The 27,478-nt window shown below is 37.7% G+C and overlaps 1 protein-coding gene across 7 annotated transcripts in view; it reads left to right on the top strand.

The window, feature by feature from the left end:
* The window catches only part of TRPS1 (transcriptional repressor GATA binding 1), a 258,019-nt gene that overhangs the window by 41,356 nt on the left and 189,185 nt on the right, over window positions 1–27,478 (top strand). For 4 of the 7 annotated variants that reach the window (XM_035011784.1, XM_035011786.1, XM_035011787.1 and 1 more), the window contains exons 2-4: window positions 3,133–3,290; window positions 6,560–7,488; window positions 20,607–21,736. In XM_035011784.1, coding sequence (XP_034867675.1) covers window positions 3,254–3,290; window positions 6,560–7,488; window positions 20,607–21,736 — 2,096 coding nt within the window. In that variant the 5' untranslated portion in view covers window positions 3,133–3,253. Of the gene's footprint in view, window positions 1–714; window positions 1,253–3,132; window positions 3,291–6,559; window positions 7,489–20,606; window positions 21,737–27,478 lie in introns of those variants that run through there. The other 3 variants (XM_035011788.1, XM_035011783.1, XM_035011789.1) reach the window with 3 other exon arrangements.

The following is a 27,478-nucleotide window of genomic DNA, read 5'->3' as shown; positions in this document are numbered from 1 at the left end:
GTTTTTTCTTTTTTTTTTTTAAACCAATGAGCAAACACATATGTTCTTTAAAACTGAACTTTATATGTTGTTCATATGGAAGCTATCTAGTTTGCTATAGGCCCCAAACTTGACCTTCCTTTTATTTTGCTATCACTTGCTTAATTCTTTAAATTCTTTGTGGGGGACTTTTGATCAAAAGAAACAATTTACTATTTTTTTCTTTCTTCTTAATTTTTTTAATAAAACCTACATGAAATGTGTAATTAATAACTCGGTACTCCTAGGTTGTTGATACAAACAAGCACAGAAGAATCATATATTAAGGAGAAGACTACCATGTCTTTTCTTTTGTGTTAAGCTTTGATTTCAAACACTTGAAAGTTTTATTATCTGGAAAAACAAGAAGAGAATGTCATCTGGTATTATATATTATGATGACAAGAACTGCTACTTATAATAAAAATCATACTCAGCAGGATTTGAGACTGAGTTTAAATTATAAAGCCTTTCTCCCTTAACGTTTCAGTCTTGCTGAGGTTCTTTCTATCTATCTATCTATCTATCTATCTATCTATCTATCTATCTATCTATCATCTATCTAGAGAAGGAGTCAGTCAATTGGAAGTGCACTCATTTGAAATGGTTTTTGGAAAGATCCTCCAAGGCTTTAATTTTTTTGAGAAAGAAGGGTCCCTTATAATATTTTTTTTTGCTTTTTGAAGATATCCTTCTCTCTTAAATGAATGACTAATGGTAAAACTACAGTCATCTTACTAGATGTTTGGCACGTACTTATGCTGGGTATACATTTATTGAATGAATGAATGAATGTTGGAGGAAATGATTAACTGAGTGAACGGTAAACCTCAGTGGTATTTATGCCTTCCTTAGTTACTGATGGTTTCATATTTTATAGTCTTTTAAGGAAATTGGATAAAGTTTTTCTTAGGTAAAATTATAGTGCCTAAGCCATTAACCAGAACCATTATAGAATCTTAGAGGTTCGAGGACATTTAGAAATCATTTATTGCAATTCTCTCATATGAGTAAGAACAGAGGCTCAGAGAAGTCAAGGGGCTTGCCCTTGATTACATCAGCCACTGATTGGAATCAGGTTCAGAAACTGGACATGTGATTACTGTACCATTCTTCCTTCCTTTGTTTAGGGTCACGATGCTACAGAGAACATAGGAATTTATATCTCTTACCTTCAAGGAGTTTCTGATCTAATGGAAATAAATTCTTGTTCTAATCTGCACTGGCACTGGATGTATGTGTGATCTCAGCTCTCTTTTTAAATTACTGTAATAGTTGATTTCTTTGGTTGAGTAATTCATTTGATTACCTACTGCAAAACTCTTTGGAGCAAGTATTTCATAAATGTATGTGTGTATTATGTATGTATATGTACTTATACATACATATGAAATAAGACTAAATCATTAATGGTTAATTCAAAGTATCTAGGTATTAATAGAAAACTCAGATTCCTTTTGCTGTGAAGATGCCATTCTGAGAACATGAGTCACAGTCTTCTATAGAAAAAGGATTTTTTTTATATATGTAAGCATTTTAATCAGTAAGATAAAAGACTTACCAGAATGATTTTTTTAAGCTTTAATGCTGATTATTTCCACTGTCTGATACTATAATGTAGAAATAATACAGTATCCTACTGTTTCTTATAGCAAACTTTTTTTTTTAACTAAGAAATACAAAGAAAGCCTTTATATTTGTTTTAGTTTAGGAGGAAATAATTTAGAAATTTGGATTTTTGCAAATAGAATGTCTTACATCTCAGTAATGAAAATAAATATAAATAGTGCATTTTTAGGAAGCTAAGCATGTTTTACCTTGCTGAAGTATCTTGACACATAGTATGTATTCACATTGTGTCTGCTGTGAGAGGAGCATTATGTATTTGTATAGGTGGGGAATGATGTAAACTTGGGACCCTCACCATCTCCACCGCATCCCCCTCCACCTCCCAGGTCAGTTTTTTATCTCAGAATTGAACAGAGGACTAAAGTTAGCAATTTTGAGTCTTGTAGCTCTCATTTAGATTCTTCAGTTCCTTCTTATCCACTTCACTTTTAGCCCCATTATCCAAATGATTGTTTATAATGGACCTACTGTAAACTGGCATTTTGAACTCTTTTTTGGTAGTCAGTATGAGGGATATTGCTATTATATAGTTGAATAAAGACGTTTTCAAATAGAGTTGCCAAAACACTCCTTGATGTGATTATCTAATTGTTTTATGACCATTATTGCAGTATCTGCCTTGATAATTTTTTTTTTTTTAATTTATTTATTTGAGAGAGCAAGCAAGAGAGAGCACGAGCAGGGGGAGAGGTAGGTAGAGGCAGAGGGAGAGGGAGAAGTAGATTCCCCGCTGAGCAGGGCAAGCAAGGCAGGGCTTGATCCCAGGACCTGAGCCTAAGGTAGATGCTTAACCAGCTGAGCCCCTGCCTTGATAATTTCATTCAGATAATAAAGATGATGGGATAATGAGGGTTGAAAGCTGGTTCAATCACAATTTTATGAAGTTACTTGTCAAGAGCGAAAATAGAAGATTAGTAAAACTAGCTAAAAAGATAGCCCGTGTTACGGTGTGTAATGTCTCTGTAACTGTTGGGAAGGCTTACACAGATCCCAATTCTTGATGGCATTGCAATAGTTCCTTTCTCAGCCACATGGTATATACACTGCTGATGTGAGTTTGGAAGAGATTTGCAATGCTTACCACTTCTTGTCTTCAGCTGTGACTGTATAATATCAGTAGGTACACCTGGTATCTTTTCCAGAAGCATGTCCCCTCCACGTTTACTAATTAAGATTATCTATCCCCACCCCAGTGTAGGTAAGTATTCTGGTCCTTAGGGTTTGGGAGTTTTAGAGGTTAAATCATACATCACAGTCTGTGGTGAAAATGACTTCTGTAATCTTTTGTATCACGTTCCTCCTTTTCCTGCTGTTTTATTAAAACCCAGGGTGGGGGAAGAACTTGCTCAAGGTTTGCTCATGCATTTATTAGGTATCTTTGAAGTAGCCTGTGGTGCTGGCATATTAATGTATTTTAGGTGTGATACGTTAAAGCATATTTACATCATTTAGGAAGGAAATATTTTGTTTTGTTTTGTTTTGCAGATGTACAGATCAGCTCTCAAAATGTCTTCTGTGTCTTCAGAGCGTCTTCTAAGACAATTGCATTAGCCTCCTGCTAGTTGACTAATAGAATTAATAATTGTAAAAAGCACTCTAAAGCCACATGCCTTATGAAGTCAATGCTGGGTATGATTTTACAAGTATGTGATCTATTTTTTCAAGTGAAAATCTTAACTGGAAAAGTTCTTGGCACACAGTAAAACATCGTGCAATCTGTTATTTGTCTTAAAGATAATAACTTGAGGGTGGCTATAGCCTTACGATATCTAACTTATGACTTGTTAGGGGAGTTTCTTCCACTTAGAAGTATTGCAAATGTGCTTATATTTACATAATATGTCATTCTGAAAAATTATGGTGATATAATTCCTGTAAAAAATTATTTTTCTATAACTACTTCAAAGTATAGTCAACTAAATTAACCATGATTTTTTTTTAAAGAAACTAAAAAGAACATGCCCCTTCCACCCACAACAAAAAAGAAAACACGAATGACCTTTCTGATACTTCTTTGAAGTTTTAGCAGTTTGACATTCTTTGCGATGTATATTTTTAAGGGCTCTATTCAGTATAAGGAGTCAGTGAGTCATATGGGTTCTAAAGGTCTGTTCTTGGTGGAAGAGGGAACTGAAATTTGAAAGGATGATAATTTAATCGTATTTTCTCTTAGTTGCTTTAGTTGCTGCTTCAGTACCTTTTAAACTATGACCTATTACTTTTCTGCATGATAACAATAAATCAGCAAGTTCTAATTCTTTCTGTTCTGAAAAACAAGTTACATTTTTCAATACAATATTAACGTATTTATGTCTATTCACTTTTAAGTATTTTATCTTAGTTCCTTGCTCTGTAAAATGTTGCTGTTTTTCTAATCACCTTGACATTAATATGGGCAGAAACCATTTTCTCTTCACTTTAATGGAAGGGTAATCTTAATGAGTTGGATTATTTCATTTTCATTTCCTTATGGATCCTGCCTTTCATATAGGTTTTTGTTTTTTTCTGTGTAACCTTATTTATTTCATTTTGGTGGCACTATCTTTAGGGTTAAGTTACAGTGAGGAGAAAATGTTGAAATACAAATGGTATGGTTATTCAGTACTTGTCCAAGAAAAGATTAAATTGCAATGGTTACTAAAGACTTTATGTGTAATAGAAAAAACAAACAGGAAATTCAGGAGGGAAAGGCAGGAAGGAGGTGCTACAGCAAATCATCACAGTTTTATGTGTAGTAATAGCTGATACTCTATAAACTAGAATGTAGGCCAAGTTAAGAATAGCATTTTTTTTTACTCAAGCTCTTATATTTTTTTATTATTATTTTTTGTATTTTAAATGATAACTGATTTCTTAAACTTCCATTTTATTATTTTTTCTTTCTTTTTTAGTTTTCCTTTTGTTGACTACCAGTAAAATTGCCCTGCACTCTTCTGTGTGTAGGTACAAGTCCCCAAGTTCTGTCACTTCTGACAGAGGACTAGATGTCTACCAAAATGTCGACATCAACAGATGAGACATTAAAATGCAAACGTTAAAAAAAAAAAAAAAAGTTAACCAGTGTTCCATTTTTTTTTTTTTTTTTTTTTTAACAAGGGTTACCTAGCTTAGTTTACTTTAGGATTAAAGGTAATGACACCAAGGTGAAGACCATTTTCCCTCCCCACTCCCTGCCTTGATCATGCAGGTGACATGAGCATCACTTGTACTTGACACTTCAGTCCTTCATCCTATAACTGTTGTTGTTGTTATTGTTGTTCCAAGAGGAACATATACATATTCTATGTATATTTAATGACTAATGTTATTGTTATACAAAAAGGAGAGTGTACTTTCTTAAGCACAGTTACACTTTTTGACATTATTTAGTGTTTTGACTAAATAATGACTTCATTTTGACTTTGGAATTTTGACCTTGGAAACAATTCTTTATACTCAACGAGGGCAATATCTTGGTTCAGTGATTCATATTACAAAAATTTTGCTTGGCCAGCTCTTCGGAAATGAAGGTACACCCATATATCCAAAGCCAGGGTGGCTTCTTAGTACCTGTGAGAAGTTATAGATGAAAATAACTGACACCTATTATTAATTTGGATTTTCTCAGGACATCGTGGGTAATCATGGTGTAACTAAATGTTAAATCTGCCCCTGTGGCAGAGTCGGCCAGTGAAGAAGCCTTGTCTTATTAGTCAGTCACAGGTAGATTTTCCTAAGCGACGTTTGGGTGACAACCCACACAGCACTTGCAGTTTTTCAGCTGGGGGATTAAGGAACATGAGCCATGAACCTCAGTTCTCCCTCGAGCCTCTGTGACTGCCTTTTTGTTATTGACACAACACAGATTGTTTCTTATCTCCTCGTACCGAAGTTCTGATTCATTAGACTCTGGTAGAGGAATTTGTCACAGTGCTCTTATTTTGACTGTACTCATTGATGCCACGAACTTGAAAGGCCTAGTTGAGCTAGCACGTGAAGGTGAGCCATGGGAAGCTAACATTTTGCCATGCTGAGGTACAAATGACAATGTCATATGGTTCAATTTAATATTGTCCTTCTGTCATCTTCCAGTCTGCTCCTGCTGGTGGGACTGGTACTGTCTCCACCTGGCTGGGCGTAAGGACCCAGGACTTAGTGAGGTGCCCCATCATTGCTCGATAGAGTCCCCAGTGCATCCAGCCTGGTCCCTCCGATGTGTCCCAGGTCCTCCTCCTGACTTTCAGGCAAGGTCTCCAAATGGGGCTTAAAGAGATTTATCAGTAGGACAGAGATGAAACAAACATTTGTTACCCTTCATTCCTGAAAGTAATAGGGCAGTTTTCACATTGTTTATAGCATGCTGTTTCTGTCTCTTGACTATGAGGATATTTTGGTTGAAACTATATTTATATCTTGATTGCACAGTGTGTAACAATATTGAGTTCCAATTTATGTTGTTTATATACATATATACGTAGCATATAAATAAACATGTAATATATATTCTGTAAACATAAACATGCATATCTATTTTATAAACATAGTATGTGTATATATATTATATAAAGTTTATAAATAAGCATATACATATATATATATATATATAATCAACTATAACCAAAGAAAGTGAGCAAAAAATGTTTGGCAGACAAGAATAATAGGAAAAATAGAGCTAGTAATAATCAATATCTTGGTATTCATAAAACCATTTAAAAATAGTAAATGAGCCACTCTATGACAAAAATAATTCTAAGTGTAAATATTTGCTTTAGTCTCCGTTTTTTGCTATTTTTAAAACACTTTTTTCCTAGAGGAAGTTTTTTTTATATGCACCTTATAAAACCTTGAATAGAATAAGTAACATGCTCTAAATTAGATCACATATCTGCAGCTTCAGATAACCTTGCATGCTCTTTTCCTTGCATTTTTACAGATATGGTCCGGAAAAAGAACCCCCCTCTGAGAAACGTTGCTAGCGAAGGCGAGGGCCAGACCCTGGAGCCTGTAGGTACAGAAAGCAAGGTATCTGGAAAGAACAAAGAATTTTCTGCAGATCAGATGTCAGAAAATACGGATCAGAGTGATGCAGCCGAACTGAATAATAAGGAGGAACATAGCTTGCATGGCCAAGATCCATCCTCTAGCATCAAGAAGGGCTTAAAAAGCTCAGTCCGGAGCGAGAAGGCTGGTTTCAATTATGAAAGCCCCAGTAAAGGAGGAAACCTTCCCTCGCATCCACACGATGAGGTGACAGATAGAAATATGTTGGCTTTCTCAGCTCCAGCTGCTGGGGGAGTCTGTGAGCCCTTGAAGTCTCCTCAAAGAGCAGAGGCAGATGCCCCGCAAGATATGGCCTGCACCCCGTCAGGGGACTCACTGGAGACAAAGGAAGATCGTAAGATGTCACCAAAGGCTACCGAGGAAACAGGGCAAGCGCAGAGTGGTCAAGCCAATTGTCAAGGCTCAAGCCCAGTTTCAATGGCCTCAAACAACCCACAAGTGCCTTCAGATGGGGGTGTAAGACTGAATAAATCCAAAACCGACTTACTGGTAAATGACAACCCAGACCCGGCACCTCTGTCTCCAGAGCTTCAGGACTTTAAATGCAATATCTGTGGCTACGGTTACTACGGCAACGACCCCACAGATCTGATTAAGCACTTCCGAAAGTATCACTTAGGACTGCATAACCGCACCAGGCAGGATGCTGAGCTGGACAGCAAAATCTTGGCCCTTCACAACATGGTGCAGTTCAGCCGTTCCAAAGACTTCCAGAAGGTCAGCCGTTCCGTGCTCTCTGATGTGCTTCAGGACATCAATTCTTCAAGGCCTGTTGTACTAAATGGGACCTACGATGTGCAGGTTGGTGTCTGTGCTGCTCTCTCTTCTTATAGAAAAAGCGAGGAGTAGTGAAATGTGGATTCGTACACGTGTGTTAAAATCAAGCTCCTGATACCAAAGGGGTGGCCTGCTAGATTCAGCAGGGCAGATGGACACATTCCACAGCTGTTTTAGGCAACTGTGTATCCAGAGGTGTCTTTCATCTCTTATCATGGAAAATAACCTCAGTATTTCTATTAGGTTGGGAAAAGTCTTTTCATGGGATTAGCTAGGCTTCGTATTTCTGGAAACATTCCATGGTAATTTGATGTTTTCCCAGTCTTCCAAAAATGCCGCTAATCTTTATGGTTCCGCATGATGGTAGTTTATGCTTTGTTCTAGTTTTGGATTAGAAATCTTTCACTATCATCTTTCCTTCAGTGGGGATCTTCCCTGTGTCTGGCATTAGGATTTGGTTTTTATACTCAATGTCAATCCAATTGGACTAGATTTGGGTCATATTGACAGTTGCAGAGGTATACTCCAGAAAAAGGAACATAATTGCAAATGAAAATTTGGAAATAAAAGTTTACATTGATTATAGGGACAATAAAGCATTCTTTTCTGCATTTAAGGAAAATAGTAATTTATGAAAGCATTTAGCAGTAATTTAGATTTCTGGTTTTATTAAAAGTGGCATACCTTTTTGATCTACTCTTCTGTCTTTAGTTTATGGCATATGGGAAATGAAAAAAAAAGATCTACCATTTCAAATAGAATGAAATGCAGAACTGACTCTAAAGAAATGTATTCGTTTCATTTTGGCAATTTTAGCGTAGTCGAAACTCATGCTCAGCTTGAGAAAGTGTATTAGTTTCTGTTTTAGTCTGTAGATTTTTATTGTATTATTCGGCCAGTGGATTTCAAAACATATTAGGTGTAATATTAACCTTCTTTAGGAATGATTAGAAGAAGTACCAGGGAACTAATGAAATTACATCATTCTTACTTGACCTCCTCAATCCCTTAAAATATCAGTCATTTTGATAAACTCAATAGCTCTGGCACATTTGCTCTAGACCTCTCTATTGACCTGGTGCCAATTAAGAAAGGCAGGCAAAGGAATTGTAAATAACAGGTAGGGAACATATTTTGCAGTCCTTGTAAAAAGAATCAGAAGAGAAATTTCCAAGCCTTTAAAAATGTCAGAACAGCAATCTTATCACTTTAAGGGAGATAGAAAGAACTCTTAAAAAGCCAGTTTCATCTTTGTAGACCTCTCTTAAAAATTCCGTCTTACTTTGTGAATTTCCACAAATAGAATTATTTCTGTGGAGCAGCAGATTAAGCCAACATAGTTATTATGCATGAAAGCTGCATGCTTTGAACTGCTGTCTTATTAAAGATCATTTCACTGTCTTATGTCAGATACACTCTGCTGTCAAACCATGATTGGAACGCAAATACGTGTTTTAGATTAAAGGGCTAGAAGTGAAGAATGTCAGTATGTGAAATGGTGTTTTATAATTAGCAAGTAATATGATGTTAATACCTGGATTTCCGGCAGGAGTTTCAGTTTGTTCACTCTGGGGACAACTTCTGAGGGAAGCTGATCTGCGCTGTCAGGAAGGCTCTAAAATCGAGATTACTGAGGCCGATGATTTGGAAGAATTCAGATTTTTTAAACACACTTCCATTTCCCCCAAACAGTTATTTGTTAGGTTCTTAGTTATTTATAGTAAAGTTTATGTTTGGGTAGAATGAGCTGGACACTTTTCCTGGGCAGAGATTTTAGAAATAAAACAGATGTGTGAGCTCTCTGAGTTTGAACTAATAGAAGGAGAAATAAAACAGCTGATCCTAGACTATGCTGTCTACCAAGTGCTGTAGTAAAGAAAACAGAAAGTGGTAGGAAAAAGCAAGCAGGAAGATAATCTTGTTAAGATCATTTTTTTTTTTTTTCAGAGAAATAATAGGGCTAAAAATAGAAAAAAGCAGTCTGTGGAAAAAAGCAGATGATTATTTCAAAGAAACAATTGGATCTAGAAACGAGCCTAAAGAGAGTTAACTTTGTTCGATTTAGGAATAGAGCACTAAAGATACTTTTGGGCCAAATGCTGATCTTAAGTGTTTTGCCCATACACTAGATGTTGGTGCAGAAACATGTCTGAAGATAAGTAACTTATTAATATTTTTATGCTGAAATAAATGGTGAGCGGCTTCCCTGTATGCATAAGCTGAATAAAAGCACATCTGAAATTCCCCTTTTTACCCACACATGTTTATGCTGAAATGCCATGTGAGAGCTTTCTTTCCTTGGCTCTTGAACTGTGTGGGGACTAAAGGCTGTGCAGGAGAAAATGCTGACTATAGAATTTCTTTAACGCGGTTCTGTCAGAGATTTGTAGGAAGTTAATGGCTGTGTGTATTCTGATAAAATGATGTTGGTAAATATGAGTATTACAGCCCAGTAATCAGTCAGACTCTTTCAGGAATTATTTATATAAATCTGTAATTTAAGCTAATTGAAGTATTAGATGACCAATTCATTAATCTTTTTCAATTAAACTGGCTTTTTTTTTTTTTAAACATTCAGGACAGTTGTTGGTTAATGATAGATTTATGACATTTTAGGCCAAGAAAGAAGGAACAGAAGCCAGAAGGAGAGGACTTAAGAACTCTGTGGCTTTGATCTATATTTTGGTTCGACATGGATGGTTTTAAATAATTTGAACTGACTTGGTTACAAACATGAGATAGACAGTTGGGAAAAAGAAATAATTTAAACAAATGTTAAGATTTCCAGTTCCAAGTCCAGATTATTTGACATGTATTTGTGGGAATAATTGGAAGTTCAGACATACTTGTGCTGACAATATTCACTTCTGTGTAAATTTTATTACAAATAAGGAAGTCAAAGAATTAGGTATTTCTAAAAAAATAGTGTCAAATAACAAGGTTTCTTTATACTACAGAGTTAGATAGAGCCCCAGTTGGATAATGGAGGTCACTTTAAAGGGGGCATCATAAAACCAGGACAGTGTTCCTTCCCTGTGTGTTGAACTCAACCCCCCCCACCCCCCCTCCCACCCCCCCCACCATACCTTGAGGTAGCATGCCCAGCCCTGAAATCAGAAGGATGTCAATTCTTTAGCAAGAGAAACAAGAAAAGATACAATGGCTAGCTTAGAGCTATTTGACTCTACCGGGATGTTAGTTTCTCAATTTTTAAATGTGATCTGCATGTTTTATCAATTGTTATGCTTACATTTTTTAAAATAATAGATGTGACATGATTGGGAAGCCCTTCATGTAATTTTTATTGCCAGTATGCAGACTTTGAGGCTCACGTATAGACCAGTAATAGGACGAGAGGTTGAGCTCTTCAAAAAGTAATTACAGCTTCTTTCTTTTTAATCTGCTTTATTATGCTTATATTTAAAGCATTGCTGAATGGAGGCCTGAGTTGTTAAACACCAACCTTGCTGTTTCATTAGGCCTTAATGTGCTGTGCATTAGGGCATTTGCGTCATCTTTATGGGGGAGCTCTGAGCCCTTAGATCAGGTTATAAAAGTCAGAGCCCTGTCAAGATGTGCTTCCCACGGGAAAGTGTTTAACGTATACCACGTTTATAAATGCTCACGATGTCCATGTCGCCTTTCCATATTAGTATACCTTTTCTGTCACTCGGCATTATTCAGGACTCCCATAGCTATGGGATTCCAGCTCTTAAATTTATTTTGGCCTTTCATGAAACTTGAAGGTTAATAGAAAAATCTCACTATTCACTTACCAGTTACTGTCTTGTGTTTGAGCTGGGAGCATTACATTTCTGTTCTGTAAATATTTTTATCGGAGTTGCACAATGTGTCACGTTAGGAGCAGGAAGAACAGATTTTAGAGATAGGAAGTCATCCTTTGTATTTGTATTTTCAACATATTTAACTCTTATGAGCTTTATAGATCCTTAACATATGCCAGTACATTCAATTGAACAGGGGGTTAACAGCTTGGTCTGGGGGAAAAAAAAAAAAAATCAGAGAACATTAATCTCATTTTGGTTTATTTTGACTTTTCCTGAATTTTACTTCCAAATATTTATTTTTTTGCCTTGGAGTTTCCTTTGATCTGGAGGAGGAGGGAAGTTGTAGATCTTAGCAGGTTCTGTTTCTTTGTTTTTCTGAGTGGAGAACAATTGCACTTTAGGACAACTAGTGAATGAGACTTTAATCACTTCAGACTGTCTATAGAGTACAGAATGTTTGTCATATGAAGCCATACCAGCTTTCAGGTCTGTGTCTCTTTAACAGGTAATAAAGTGTGCAAAATAAAACATATGCTCACCCTAAGGCCATCAAGCAAAGCAAAGTTCTGGCATTTACCAGGTCGGTCATGTTCATCATGGAGATGACCCAGCTGGACAGTGTTACCCACCCCAGTGGAGTAGAATAGTTTGACCATCTTCACTGCCTGCCTGTTGGTTAAGTCTCCCTCTGTTGTTGCTCCATGAGGGTCAGTGTGATAAATGTCGACCTCTCTCTAATTTTTGGCTTACCTGCTATCCTTTAAAGAACATGTATCACTTTCTTGAATATCCGTATCTCTCTCTAGGCAGAATGTTTAGAAGAAGAAATCATGGTTATTAGTGCATATAATCAAATTTAACATTACTTAACTCTTAATAAAAATGTTTTAAAAAGCTAAAAAAATTATCCTCAAATGGCCTGCCCTGCTAACCATATCAAGTCAGTGGATTAGTCAGTGCATTCTGTTTCTTGGGTCATTATAATTACAGCATACATGCAGCTGTTGGAAACACGGATCCATAAGCAGTGTCTCACCCCAGGAAAGTTTGGAGGGAGCAGTTCCCTTTCATTTTCTGATTTCCTTCATGGAGTCTGTTTCTGAGAATCATTAGACCACCGACCTCTTGGTTTCTTCATCATATGGTTTTAAAGTTTGAAGTAAATGTTGGGCATTTTCAGAATATCAGAAAAGACCTTTATTTAAATTGGAAGTCAAATGTAAAATTTATTTTTCTGTATTACTTGTAATTTGATCCCTACTATTTTTCATCTGTAGCTTATATAATCAAAATTGTACATGTCTTTTGGGATTTTCTTCCAATTTTGGATTCACTTCTGATAGCAGCTAATATTTATTAAGGATTTCCTATGTGCATAGGTAGATCTAAGCTCTGTACGTGTACTAGTTAACTTCTCTTCATAAAAACCCTTGAAGTAGACATTACTATTATGTCCATCTTTTTTTTAAATGAGGAAGCAGGCATAGAGGAATTGAAGTAACCTGTCCAAGGTCACAGAGTTGTGCAAGGGGTTGATGGGATGCTTGCCTGTAAGTACAGGAATGGGTGTGAGGCAGAGAAGACAGCAGAATGCCCTTAAAGCTTCTCATTTGCATGTACTGCATAGCCTACACGGGCTCAGAGCCCTGTCTACAAAACCACTATGACGTATGACCTTCCCAAATACAAGGCTTGAGTTTACTTCAACTACAAAAGCATTGGAAGATGGGCCAACTGTACGTAAGGGAGGACATACAAAGCTGGTACATGGGGTCTCTGATGCATACTCTGTGAAATCTCATTGAATTTGGGGACCTCACTGATTTCTTTGAGGTTATCTCTCGTCCAATCCCTGCAGTGTAATGCTGCCTTATTTGAACTTTTACTAGGCTCAGAATTGAAATCATTGAAAAGAAAATTAACTTTGCTCATTTTTCTATTTTTAATTACTGTGATCCATTTTCACTGGTACTTTTGCTACTGAAAGTCATTCTGATAAAGTGAGGAAGGGCCAGATTTTGATTTAATCAATTAAGAAGGCAGTGTTTTATCCCGAAACGAAGCCACATTTTATCCACATATTTGATTTTGTTCATATTCCCCTCATTTGGAGGACTTTGTTTTAGGGATTTATGATTTAATATATGGCCAGAGAGTTGTATTTTTCTCTTTCGGTTACTGGGCACAATCTAAGGGTTGGTTTTTCTATGAAGGTTAAATATTAAGTAGATGCATCCGGCTCCCATTTATGTTCTCCATGGCTTTGTAATTAAACTTTTATTCTTTGCCTGCGAGGAAGTACAGGAACGGGAGAGAAGACATCAGAACGCCCCTAGAGTGTCTCATTGACACGTACTTGCATACCCTGACCAAGCTCAGAGCTGTATGGTCTCCCTGGATTCTGAACGTGAGGGGTAGGGCTGCAGGGAGGGACTTGAGAAATACTTCACTTGTCTCCCACTTCCCCTTTAATACTTAGATGACCCGCTGATGTCAGATTACAGAGCACCTGAATTCTTTCATGAGTCCAGTAACAATATATATTCGGGGATCTTATAGTAAACAGTGGTTTGTTCTAAGACCTGTTTTTCCAGCTGATAGGTGGCTCCACCTTGATGTTCCACTGGCACCTCAAAGTCAACGTGCATAAAGCTCAAGTTGTTAGCTCCTTCCCTAATGTTTACCCCTCTCCTTTGTCCTCTACTCCCATTTCCAAGTTGGCGAGGCTGGAAATGCCACGGTTACCCTGGATTTCTTTCTGATGTGTGTGTCTCCCCACAAACAATTGAGTAGTTTGCTTCAGTCTTCCCTGCTTGATGCTTTTATCACCCCCACCCTTCATGTTTACTTAGCAAATTCTTAGTGGTTTCTTTAGTTACTTCTTTTCTCTTTCTGATCCCTTCTGTTCTCTTCTTTTCCTTTCTCTTCTGCTCTTGCTGCCCAGCCCCCCTTCCTCCACCCCTGCTCTCCTGTCCTTTCTTTTCCTTTCTCTCTTTTCTCCCTCCTTCCTCCTCCTCTCCTTCCCTTCTTCCATTTCATCCTCCCTCCCTTCCTTCCTTTATTTGTTAATAATTCTGCTTATAGAGCTACCACCCTACGTTTTGTAGGAAGAATAGGTCTACTTTCTATAAAATGTGTATCATTTTAATTATCCTTGTATAATTCAGTAGAACTCTCTCTCTCCAATAAGACATCACTATTCCAAATTCTCTCTCACCCCCAGTCTCCCTTCACATTTCCCGAGAGCAACTTGCACTGTTTCACTGTCTTGTGCTTTATTCGCTTTGTTTCCCGTACCCGAAAAGCCTTTCCATAGTCACTGCTTTTGAGGATCTGGTCCAGTGCCAACTCGTGAGTCCACAGCTTGGTTGTCACCTCCTTCTGGAAGCCTTTGCTGACCTGTCACTGGGGCGTAGGTTCTCTTCCTCTGTGTTGTCATGGAACTTGGTACCTCTCTCAGCAGAAGCACACCCTCCGCTATTGTCATCTATTTGCTTGTGAGCTTTCTGCCCCAGACCACAGACGTGCTGGGGTTTTGGGCTCTATCATTTCTCTGTGGATCATCTGTGTTTGGCACATAGTAGGCATGCAACAAAGCGCCCTTCCCTAGTGGAAGGATGTAACACAGTGATTCCACTCTCGTGTTTTTCCCATTTAAGACACTCTTTAGAACAAACACTCAATTCTTATCTCTCTCCATCCTGAGCCAGTGGCAAAGTTGGGTCAGATGCAGGAGACAAGTTCTGTGGATCATGCACTCAGCTTTATAATCCACTTGCCTTGCATTTTCTGTTTTGTTTTGCATTTTTCCCTGTGGAACACTGTTTTTTCCAAATTCTTGAGACTGACTTTAAGATTTATTGGTATTCTGTCAGCCCAAATACCAAGTAACTGTAGAGACTTAGGTCAGTTTTATGCCGAGTGAAGTGAGAAAACCAGTTGGGTAGACTGTTGATGGCTGTAATCCAAAAGCTGATAATAAAAATGTACATAATTTAAAATATTCAGGACTTTACCCTTAAAATCACCCCTTATATAAAGTTTTGGTTCCCCCACAAAAAAAAATTGGTTGGCTCTTATTATTCAAATTTTTTATTGGATTTGTTACTTATTTTGTGGAAAAGAGTGTTTACAGGAACAACTGTGGTGACTCCAGGAAAGCCAGGAATAGGGTGTGGTAGCATGGGACTAAGAAGATCACCATCCAATTAGATAGGTTATTGAACTGTCTAACAGTTCGTCTCCACCAAAGGTCCATCACTGCGGCACACTCTGTATGCCACAGTTTTTTTCTGAAGCACTGTATAGTGCAGAAACATTCCCTGTGTGGATTAACACATTGATTCCGACTCTAGTTATTTTCAGCCGAGATCGGCCCTGACAGATTTCTTCAAGCTACTTGTAACTTCAGTCTTTGAGCAGTGATTTTTAGCAACTTAGCTTTTTATTAAGTGAGGGTTTTACTGTTTTGACTATCAGCCCATAACCTCAAGTCCCCTTAAATTAGTACCCTCCTAATTGTCTCTGTTGCTTTCAATTATAGTACTTGAAAATGAACCACATCTGAGGAAGAGTTTGTATTTAGTTCAAACAACCCTTTTTGTTCCCCTGACAAGAAGTACATGTCCCGAAGTGTCATTTCAAGAGTTCTGAGGCTTCAAAAGAATATTTTCCTTTGACATATTCTTTTAGATATTACTCTTACCAGTTTTTGTTCCGTATTATTAGAAGGAAGTAAATGAATTAAGGTTAAAGACCTTGCAAAAAGCCAGCCCTTTATATTTCTAACTTCTACAGAGAAACATTTTTGCGAAAAGACGTATGTAAATAAATTAGAAACAAAGGCCATGAAACATACTTACATGGAAGGAGTAGTTTTTTAAACTAAGTTTAAAATGGAATAAAAAGCCATCACAGTCTTCAATCAGTGAAAAATGACTTCAAATCTGTTCTTTTTCATGCCTTTAACAGGTAAGTCTAGTGTTTCTGTTTAACTATAATTCACAAGCAAATGGCTCCATAGTCGCTGGTTTTTGGGTGAAAGATGCATTTTGTCCAGTTTTTTGAAGAAGCTCAAATATGTCCAGTTGAGTCAATAAGGGGGGTGTGAATTACAGTTGTGTTCTCATCCCAGGTAACTCAGGGGCCTTGGTGACAAATTTTCATCTGTGCCCACATCTACCACAGTAACTTCATTCATTCAAACCAAGTATATTGAGCCCCTGCTGACTTCCAAGGATGAATAAAATATCATTCCTTCAGTCCAAGAAGGAAGTCAAACAGAAGCATTAGCTTAGTAACAACAGAATCGAACCTTTTCGTATACAGCTAAGAACACTAGGAGTGACAAGTTTATGAGTTTGTCAATGAATGACTTCACCATGTTCCCACTGTTTAGCCTTTTCACCCCATTAGCAGGACAAATTAAATTAGATAGTCCAGTTTTATTGAATAATGATCCCATTCATGTGTATAGTACTCTTACAATATGCTGACTAACATGGCATACACTAGTTCCATGTGGCTATTTAAATTTCAGTTAATCAAAATTAAATTAATGAAAAATCAACAAAAATTACTTAAATCAGTTCCTCAGTTGCACTAGCCCTATTTCAGTTGTTCAGTAGCCACATGTGGCTCAGAGCTACCCTCTTGGACAGGGTGGACTGCAGAATATTTCCATCATCTCAGAAAGTTCTACTGAACAGCACGATCTTGAGTTTACAAATCAGTTTCAGCTACATTCTTCCCCTTGATCCTCACAATAATCCTGTAAGATGGCAAGGTGTACACTGTTATTTATATCCATAAGGATGAGGAGATTGAGGTGCCAGGGGGTTAAATAATGTGTCTTTGCACAGACTTTAACTTCTGGAACTTCCCTCGGGAGCAAACAAATCCAAGTAAAGATTAATACTATTATCTACAAATCTCGATCTTCAAATATAAGTAATTTAAAGGCAGAGATGTGGTCTAGCTTGCTCACTGTTGTATTCCAGTATCTATTCCAGAGATTGGCACAAACTAAATACTCAGTGGCTACTAATTAGATGAACGAATAGGTGTAATTTTTGGTCCAAACATAATTTACAGTTTAATAGAAATTTTAAAATATGCATATCCATGTCAAAGGAACTGCTGGATTAACAGGTTGCAATTATAATTCTGGTTAGCAAAAGAAAAAAAGATTGAAACTTAAACTGTTTATTCTGTGATCTCTTTTTTCAGTCTAGTCATAGCGAGGGAATTTTTTTCTATTCCTTGCTGGGTTCGACCATTTGAAAAGTTTGAAATAATTCTCTGAATGTGTAGGTGCTGTTTCCTGGCAATAAGATTCAAGAAACTGTTGTTGCAAACACTTATTTTGTATTAACTGTTGATGCTGTGTATTTGTATTTAACCTATGAAAGAATTGTTTTAAGTTAACGTTTATGGATCATGCAAATACAATGAATATGGTCAGTAGTCTTAGGTATGGTCTCCTAAAATAATAAATTATGTTTTATTTTAGAATGGCATTTAAATGATATGCATCAGTTTATTTCACTATGACTTAAATGTCCATCTCTTACAAAGAAAGTATGAAAATGGCCACAAGGGTAGCCTTTAAATCTTTTTGAAAGAGCAAAGGAATAGAACACTAAGTAACAATGTTTCCCAAAGTTGGCTTTTAATAATTTTTTACATATTTTTATAATGGCTATACTAGCTTTAAGTAATATAAAACTAGCTTTAAGCTAGTTATACTAGCTTTAAATAATATAAAAACTAATATGATTTACTGCTATTTACCAAGAAGACAAATAGATAACCTTATAGAAATGTCAGTATTATTGTTCTTGTCATTAAATGAGATACTTGTGTTTTTGTTTGCTTGCTTGGGTGGTTTTGAAAGAGCATCTTAAGTAATAATGGAGCTGGCTGGTTTTTCCTGGGTAAAAAACACAACCTGTAGACACACAAATACCACCAACTTAAAAGATTTAATGAGGTTTTCACGGTAACTTAGTTAATCCTAAACCAAAATGCGATACTGGAAGTTTTGGGGGGTTTTTTTGTTTGTCTGTTTACCACACGGCCTTTCTTTCACGGTCTCTTCACCTGATAGTAGTCATTGTTAGCCTGGATTTTTTAATTTTTATTTTTAAAGTTTTTGTCAAATACTGGATGGGATGCTGTGATGCGTAGTAGTAACTTTGATTCGCTTTAACATCCTATGTTTAGGGATTCCTTTGGCCTCTAAGTGCTCCTTGTTCAGCCCTTTCAGGGTAGACATGGAATATGTGGCTTGGAGATTGCAAAATCAAAGATACAGTGATGATGTGTTGTGGTTTCTCAGGAATCCCTGTTCTACAAGCAGAAGTTAAAATCATTTTATGTTAGGAAGATCGACAACTCTGAAGCAGTATGGTAGCTAAAGCAAGAAAATTTTGGTTTGCTGGTTTTGCTCACATGAGAGAAGAAGGGCATACTTCTGCATTTGCCCCTTTTGATTCAAGTTGAAGTTCCTGAACAAAGTTACCAGAGTTGATGGAATCCCACTGAAATGCTTTGTTTTGTTTTTGGAAACAAGGTTCCTCCTCACCCCTAGTGAACTGGGAAATAGATGGAGGGATTTTGCAATATGATGACATTCCAGGGCACATTTTAGTTGTTCTAGTTACTGAAATGCTAGGTTAGAAGGGTATATTGGCTGTATCCTCATGCGGTCTGGCTTTGACATCTCTCTCACAGCCAATGGCCAGGCTCCTGGCTGGGAGGGTGCCCCCTTCTTCCCCTTCTGGTTAGATGATGCCTGGCTGTTGTGGACAGATGGGAGTCTGTGTGCTTGCCATGGGGGATGTAGACATCACCCAAAGTGAAACATTGTCATCCTTCGATTAAAGGCTGTAGGAGACGTTTGTAAATTATTACCTTAATGTACAGTAAGTGTTGAGCTGTTTCTGTGATCATGCACATTTCCGGGAACTGTAATATTGGAAACAAATGTAGGGGTGGCCCCAGCTGAATAATTCTTGGCCAGACAGGTTAAATCTTTTGATCAATCTCACAACCTCTCTTTAAGTGGCAGAATGGACTGCATTCTCAGTCCTGTACAATAGAGGTGCAAGCGTGTTTCTCAGCGTGCTAAAGGAATATTATTTGCATATTAAGTAGAACTTCTTAAATGATTTTTGAGATGCTTGAGACTTTCCTCATGGAGTGATTTGGATATGAGCAGTGATCACGCATGTCACTTTTGAGCAGCTGTTGAAGAAGGCAGAACATGATTATGTCACGTGCTTAATCTATTATATCTGGTAGCTAGAAAAACTCAGATATTCTCTGATAGTTAGAAGAGGAAATCTCTCCTTTTTTGGAGCATTTCTATCAAAAACTCTGTTTTAAACCAGGAATTTTGGTTACTCAGCAGTGGCACTTAGTTCAGCTGCCCTTTGCAGGGCACACGGAGGAAGGATTTCATATAAAGTGACTTTTGAATGACTTCATTGCCCTAATGCTGTACAGTTCTATAATTTTGGATAGAAAGGAGAGCTGTGATCATTTTTGTCGTGGGACAATTTTATTTTGGCCTTTGAACATCCCCATGACCCACTGAGACAGAGCCTTGATCAGATGAGGCCCTGGAAGGTTTTCTTCTTTTCCTTTATCCTAGGTTGGGAAACATTTTAAACTTTTTACGTTAGACCTTCTTCACCAAGACTTCAGGTCCACCGTATTCATTTCATTTTTGGTTTAAAGGTCCACCGCATTCATTTCATTTTTGGTCTAAGAGTGCCTGGGCTTTAATCATAAGGCATTTTGTGTGGTCATTTTAGCACCTTTATTTTACCCAAAAGGTAGACTTCATCTTTGCCCAAAGCTTCATTGCTATAGGAACTGAACAGAGGATTTCCTTGGAGAACATCTGCATTGAGTAATCTCTAAGCAACTGCCTCTAGTTTTGACAGCAACCCTTAACTTCATGAGAAGAAATCCACTGTGATTTGGATACTTCTGCAAGCATGTGGTTTGAAGGAGACCGTAGTAAAACCTACTTACTTGAAAATTGTTTTCTTGGCTTTTTAAGAAAAGTATTTATTAAATCCATTGAATTAGTTATAGTCCTCTTATTACTTATCTTTATCTGTTACTTTGGCCAAAAATGTTTAGCATAATGAGCCTCTCAAAGAGTAGCTATTGAGACATGAAGAGTGCATTTCTTTGGCTCTGATTATTCAAGTGATTTCATAATAAGCAGAAGTACTATTGTATTTTTTGATGTGGAATATTTGGCAATATCCCCTCCTCCCTCCTACAGAGAGCACGAAATTAACGATACCTTTGAAGTAACATCCATCTCTTCTGTACCAGGTCACTTCGGGTGGAACATTCATTGGCATCGGACGGAAAACTCCAGATTGCCAGGGAAACACCAAGTACTTCCGCTGCAAATTCTGCAATTTCACTTACATGGGCAACTCCTCAACTGAACTAGAACAACATTTTCTTCAGACGCACCCGAACAAAATCAAAGCTTCTCTTCCCTCCTCTGAGGGTGCGAAACCTTCAGAGAAAAACTCTAACAAATCCATCCCTGCACTTCGGTCCAGTGATTCTGGAGACTTGGGAAAGTGGCAGGACAAGATCACGGTCAAGACGGGAGATGACACTCCTGTTGGCTACTCAGTGCCCATCAAGCCCCTCGATTCCTCGAGACAAAATGGTACAGAGGCCACCAGTTACTACTGGTGTAAATTTTGTAGTTTCAGCTGTGAGTCATCTAGCTCGCTTAAACTGCTAGAACATTATGGCAAACAGCACGGAGGAGCGCAGTCAGGCGGCCTTAATCCAGAGTTGAATGATAAGCTTTCCAGGGGCTCTGTCATTAATCAGAACGATCTAGCCAAAAGTGCAGAAGGGGAGCCAATGGCCAAGGCAGACAAGGGCTCTAGTGGGGCTAAAAAGAAGGACTTCTCCAGCAAGGGAGCAGAGGATAATATGGTAACGAGCTATAATTGTCAGTTCTGTGACTTTAGATACTCCAAAAGCCACGGCCCTGACGTCATTGTAGTGGGGCCACTCCTCCGTCACTATCAGCAGCTCCATAACATCCATAAATGTACCATTAAGCACTGTCCCTTCTGTCCCAGAGGCCTTTGCAGCCCAGAAAAGCACCTTGGAGAAATTACTTACCCATTTGCTTGTAGAAAAAGTAATTGTTCCCACTGTGCACTCTTGCTTTTGCACTTGTCTCCGGGGGCAGCCGGAAGCTCACGAGTCAAACACCAGTGCCACCAGTGTGTGTTCTCCACCCCTGACGTAGATGTCCTCCTCTTCCACTACGAGAGTGTGCATGAGTCCCAAGCTTCGGAGGTCAAACAGGAAGCCAACCACCTGCAAGGACCGGATGGGCAGCCGGCTGTCAAGGAGGGCAAAGAACACTCATGCACCAAATGTGATTTCATTACCCAGGTGGAAGAAGAGATTTCCCGACACTACAGGTAAGCCATTGGGGGGGGCGGGGAGGAGCGATGTCAAAGAAAACGATCCAAAGAATCCAGAGGGCTGATCCCAGAATCTTCGGGAATGATTGTGATGACTTGGGGAAGTTACGGGACAAGTAAACATAAAAGACCGTTCATAAAACTGCAGATTATGTATTTATCGAGGTGGTAACCACAGATTTTAATATGGTCACTTGTTTCAGACCGTTTACTCTTATTCTTCATACCCGTTCTCTGCCGTTTGCGGGGCAGTCTTTTACAATTTGCGGTGATGACGGTAATGCTGATGAGGTCACTCATTTACCACAATTCATGGATTTGTCCTTGCCAGGGGGCTCTGCGTCCCATCGTTTTTGATGGGGCTGCTCCCAAATGAAAGGTGCCATTGTCATGTGTTCTCTTCTCTATTCCAGCTGGGAGGCAATCAGCTTGAGGACAGGTTGCTCATTTTTCTTTTAAAATGAGATTGGACATTCTTCTGGCTTTAAAAAAAAATTTGAGCAACATCCTCATTTCTCAAAGAAACAGTAATCTGAAGGTGAGAATTCTGCAAGAGGTGTGACTTTGAATTTCTCTATGCTCACTCCTCTGAGTGGGTAAAGCCACAGTTATTATAGATCCATAAGCAGAGATATAAGATATGTTCATGTTTTTTTTTTCACTTTCATCCTATTCTCTTTTTAAATGTTACTTTTCCCAGTTAATCTTTCATATTTTCTTTTTTTTTTTTAAGATTTTATTTATTTATTTGACAGAAAGAGAGAGAGAGACAGGCAGGGGGAGCGGCAGAGGGAGAGGGAGAAGCAGGCTCCCCGCTGAGCAAGAAGCCTGATGTGGGACTTGATCCCAAGACCCTGTGATCGTGACTCCAGCCAAAGGCAGTTGCTTAACCGACTGGGCCACCCAGGCACCCCAGTCTTTCACATTTTCTAAAGATGGGTCTAGGATACATCTCTTTATTTCATTTATACATTAATTCCTTAATGAATTAGCTCCAAAAATACACATTGTGCCAGGCATTGATGATAAAGGAGAACACAAGACAAACCTAGTCTGCACCCACATGGAACTTACAGTTTAGTAGGGAAGTCATTAGTGGATCATTATGAGTACAAGTGTCACAACAGATGAAGTAGAGACCCCTGTGTTTAAATAGAATGACCACGAAGCCCAATATGGTAGATGAGGAGCATTTAACCTGAGGAAGGAGCCTCCCTGAGGAAGAAGCATTTAACCTGAGACTTGGCCATATGAGGGGAATTTGTTTAGCAAAATCCTGGTAATACAGCACGTTCAGATGTTACTTAGTGTTCAGTGGGTGCTTATTGTTATTGTGCCTCTAAGCATCAAAGCAAAGAGCTTTATTTACTATTTTTAAATGTTTTTTCCTCTGTAGACTCAGTATCCTAGTTTAAAAATCTTCCCATTCCAAGATTTTAAACAGTTTCTTAAACAGATTTTAATTTTCCCATCGCAAGAGTTTGAACAGTTCCTCCCATTCTTTTTAGGAGTTGTGTGTCCGTGTGAGTGTGTGTGTGTTGTCAGTCAGCAGTAACGAAGCAGTTCATGTCCAACAATAGGCTAATAATGTTCGATGTTAATTTGAAGGGCATCCTAATGTTCACAGTGAATCTAAATGTTCAGAAAACACTTCCTTGAGATTTACACTGCTTAATTTATAAGGTCAGCCCTAGGAAAGACACAGTCCTGTAATCAAATATGTGTTCACACTTGTAGTGAGTGTTCCTGCCTCCTCTGATGTTAGCTGCATGCTAATTTATTTCTGGGCTCACAGACATTAGCTTCCTCCTGAGCTTTACCAGTGTGCATATACATTTGTTCGGTGGTATAAAAATTAGGTAATCCATTCTATTTTTGAAAGAGGAGGCTTTCCTTAATCTTGAGGAAATTAGCCACACCGCACCGCACCACACGCACGCACATGCGCACACACACACCCCGATACATCTGGATGCCAGATCACTTGCATGAGTGGCTTTTTTTGAGGATGCTGAGGCCTTGCTTGAAAATGTGTCTGGAAAAGCAGAGTTTCTATATGCTTTGGATAGACCAAAAAAAAAAAAAAAACCCAACTCCCAAGAAATAAAAGTATGAATAAAAATATTACTGAATAATCTCAGAGTTTAGTTAATAGTAATGAAAATAAGCTCTTGAGGGAAGAAACTAGTCTTGTCTTGTTCACTGCCGTATCTACACAATTTAGCACAGTGTCAGAATGGCTAATAAGTCCTCAGTGAGTAGATCTTTAAGTAAATGAAATGCCTGTGAGTTTTTTACTTCACAGTCGTTAAGGATAAGCCAAGATCTCCATGGTAAGTTACAGTTTAATCTCAGACTATTTTATGGTCTTGAAACCCTTCTGAAGACTTAGGGCTCCACACCAAATGACAGTTGTCTGTGCATTTTGAATTTAGGTCAACCTTTTAGCAATTTTTAGATGAGAAAACTGAGCAATACTTGTTCCTAGGGCATTAAAATCCTCCTGCACTTACTTTTAAAAAATATTTTATTTATATATTTGAGAGAGAAAGAGCGAGCATGAGTGAGGTGGGGTGCTGGTGGGGAGGGGCAGAGGGAGAGGGAGAAGCAGACTCCCCGCTGAGCAGGGAACCTGACACCAGGCTTGATCCCAGGACCCCAGGATCAATCACGACCTGAGCCAAAGGCAGACGCTTAACTGACTAAGCCACCCAGGAACCCCATTCCTGCACTTATTATTAAAACCTGCTCTGGGGCGCCTGGGTGGCTCAGTCATTAAGTGTCTGCCTTCGGCTCAGGTCATAATGCCAGGGTCCTGGCATCAAGCCCCACATCAGGCTCCCTGCTTGCAGGGAAGCCTGCTTCTCCCTCTCCCACTCCCCCTGCTTGTGTTCTTGCTCTCGCTATCTCTCTCTGTCAAATAAATAAAATCTTTAAAAAAAGAAAACCTGCTGTAATTCATGTGGTCCTGGATTGAGGTACTGCGTAGTTTTTCACTGATCTGTTTATGAGTTCTTGTAGAAATATTTGCAATTTGGACACTTACACTTTCAGAAATTCTACTGAATGTTGAACAACAGTGAAGGTTCTAGGGATGTGAAAGGAGATAGTCCTATGGATGCTGAAAACTTGTTCTGCTATCAAAGCATTTTCCCCACATGCTACATTTTGAAGATAATATAAGAGGACAAGTTTACCATATCACAAGAATATTTTTCTGGTTAAATTTATGTTTATTCATATTATACATGTTTGGAAACTTTCTCCGTAATTCTGTTGTAACTAGGGAATATTCTAGGCTTTTGATTGCTTTATGTATTAGTCTTATGGTGTAGTAAAAAGGTAGTAGAAGCTAAGATCTATAAAGTACATGAAATCAGGTAGCTATAAAAAAAAACTACAGCTGAGAAGCAGGAGAGTTGATTGAGAGTTATGAGTGAAAACTTTGGTGTGGATTCCACTCAGTGGGCATTTTCAAGAATCAGGTTTAATCTTGGTTGAACTGCAAACATTATTCAGTCAGTAACTGGGACTTGGTCAATTCTCTTTTCTTAATGTTTCATATTTACTTATGTTACCCCTAGCTCACATTTGACTGACTTACTATGTTCTACTCCTGCATTTGTTCCCCACACTGTTTGTTTTATTATTTATTATTTAATTAAACAGTATATCCATTCTCTAATTGATTACCTACCATTCTCCTCACTAGAATTTTTTGTGTTATAACTTGGGTTTCTGGAGTAAGTAGGAGTACTGTCTCCTCACAAAACAACTATAGTAGATAAAACGTACTTTTCAAAGCCTTGCTAGACTTCCATGAGTTAGAGAAATTTCTGAAGCTTTTTTCGTCTTCCCTTTACCAAGAGTGGACTAAACCCAGACTGGGGAGAAGTGAATAGCAAGCGTGGAGTGTGATGTTGTGCTGAGACAAATACCAGTATTGATGTAGGTCAGTCAGGAGACTACGCCTGGAGTCACTGACAGCAAGCGGCTGGTGAATCTGTTTTACGTTAAGCTGGACCTTGAAGGTGGCTGAAGTGATTCCACATTTAGAGCCTCCTCTGACTCCCGTCAGAAGTAAACACAAGTTTGTCTATATGAAATACTCCAATTTTCACCTCCATGATATCTGTGGCAGAAGATAAACCTTAGATGAGTCCATTATTATAGAAATTAACCATACAGGAAGGGATTTAAACCATTCTATGGGAAATCAGTGGGAATTGCAAATAATGGATCTAGATACCCAGGAAAATGATAAGTTATAAGAATATAATATATTCTTAGTTATAAGAAAGCTATAAAATATAATACTTTTCATATAAAAGTTTTTATATTATTATTATATATTATATTATTATATTATAAAATATATATATATTTTAAAATATATAAATATATATATAAATAGATATATATAAATAGATATATAAATATAAAAATATATTATATTTTTATATTATAAAAAATAATGTGTTTAAAGAAATGAAAATCAGATCTATAAACTGATCAAACTCCATGAGACTATAAAGGATTAGAAATGTTCAAGAAAAGAAACAAATAGTATTTTTTGAATTGAAAATATAATTATTGAAACTTAAAATGTGGATAGGTTCAATAACAGATTGGGAAATGATAGAAGGCAAATGAATTAGTCACAAGTTAAATCTGAAGACATTAGCCAGAATATTTAAAAGAGGGGGATGGGAAGTATCAAAAGTAGACAGTAGGTTATAGAAATGTAATAAGCTGTTTTAACCTGCATCTAATTAGAGTCCTAGGAGAAAAGAATATAGAGAATGGAAGATAGGCAAATAGTATTTGAGGAGATAATGGCAGAAGATTTCTAGAACTGAAAGATGAAAGACATAAGCACACAGATACAGAAAAGCATAGCTTATACTAAACAGGGACATATGCAAATAAATTCAGTCACAGACACATTGTAGTAAAAATTAAAATGCCAGAGAGGTCCTTTTAGAGCCCCTAGAGAGAAACAACATATCAACTACTTAGAAAAGACAATTAGGTTGACAGCAGACTTTATAGGCCACGATGGAAAACAGAAGAGGGAGGAATTCTATTTAAGGTTTGAAAGGAAAAAAACAAACAAACACAAAAATAGTCAACCTAGAATTGCCTACCTGTGAAAACAATTTTCCACGAACAAGCAAAGATATTTTCACATAGACAAAGATCAGGAAACTATTGGTAAATCTAAACAGACATAGTCTGCCTTATTTGTACAGTTAAAAGGAGACAGACTAAGGTGTTGGGTAAAACAATTATGTAAGTTTGTAGGGAAAATGATCAGAAGTAAAGTGCTTAAAAGCCCTTGAATTGCCTGGAGGTAGTGTGTTAGGATTTTGCTCTGCATACTTGGAAACTTAAGGATAACCAGTGAAAGAATAGGAAATGGGTACATAACTTCTGAAGCTATAGAGGAGAATGGAACAACAAAATAAAATTCTATTTTCTTAAAAAAATGGCAAGAGAGGGTACATGGGGAAAATGTATAAATAGATAAATAAGATTTTAAGGTAAGATGGTAAAAAAAAAAACAGCTATCAGAAAGCTTAATGAACCTGGGTGGATTAAACTTTCCACTTAAAAGGTATTATCAGATTTATTCAAAAAGAAAATTCAACTCTAAGCTGTTTACATAGGATACACGCTCAAAATATAAGTGTATGGAGAGTCTAACAAAAAAATAGACAGAGGGACACCTGGATGGCT

The sequence above is a fragment of the Mirounga leonina genome, unplaced genomic scaffold (assembly GCF_011800145.1).
Source record: "Mirounga leonina isolate KUSES-001 unplaced genomic scaffold, KU_Mleo_1.0 Mir_165, whole genome shotgun sequence".
Lineage (NCBI taxonomy): Eukaryota > Metazoa > Chordata > Mammalia > Carnivora > Phocidae > Mirounga > Mirounga leonina.
The sequence above is the reverse complement of the archived record's forward strand: the minus strand, read 5'-3'. Positions and strand labels throughout refer to the sequence as shown.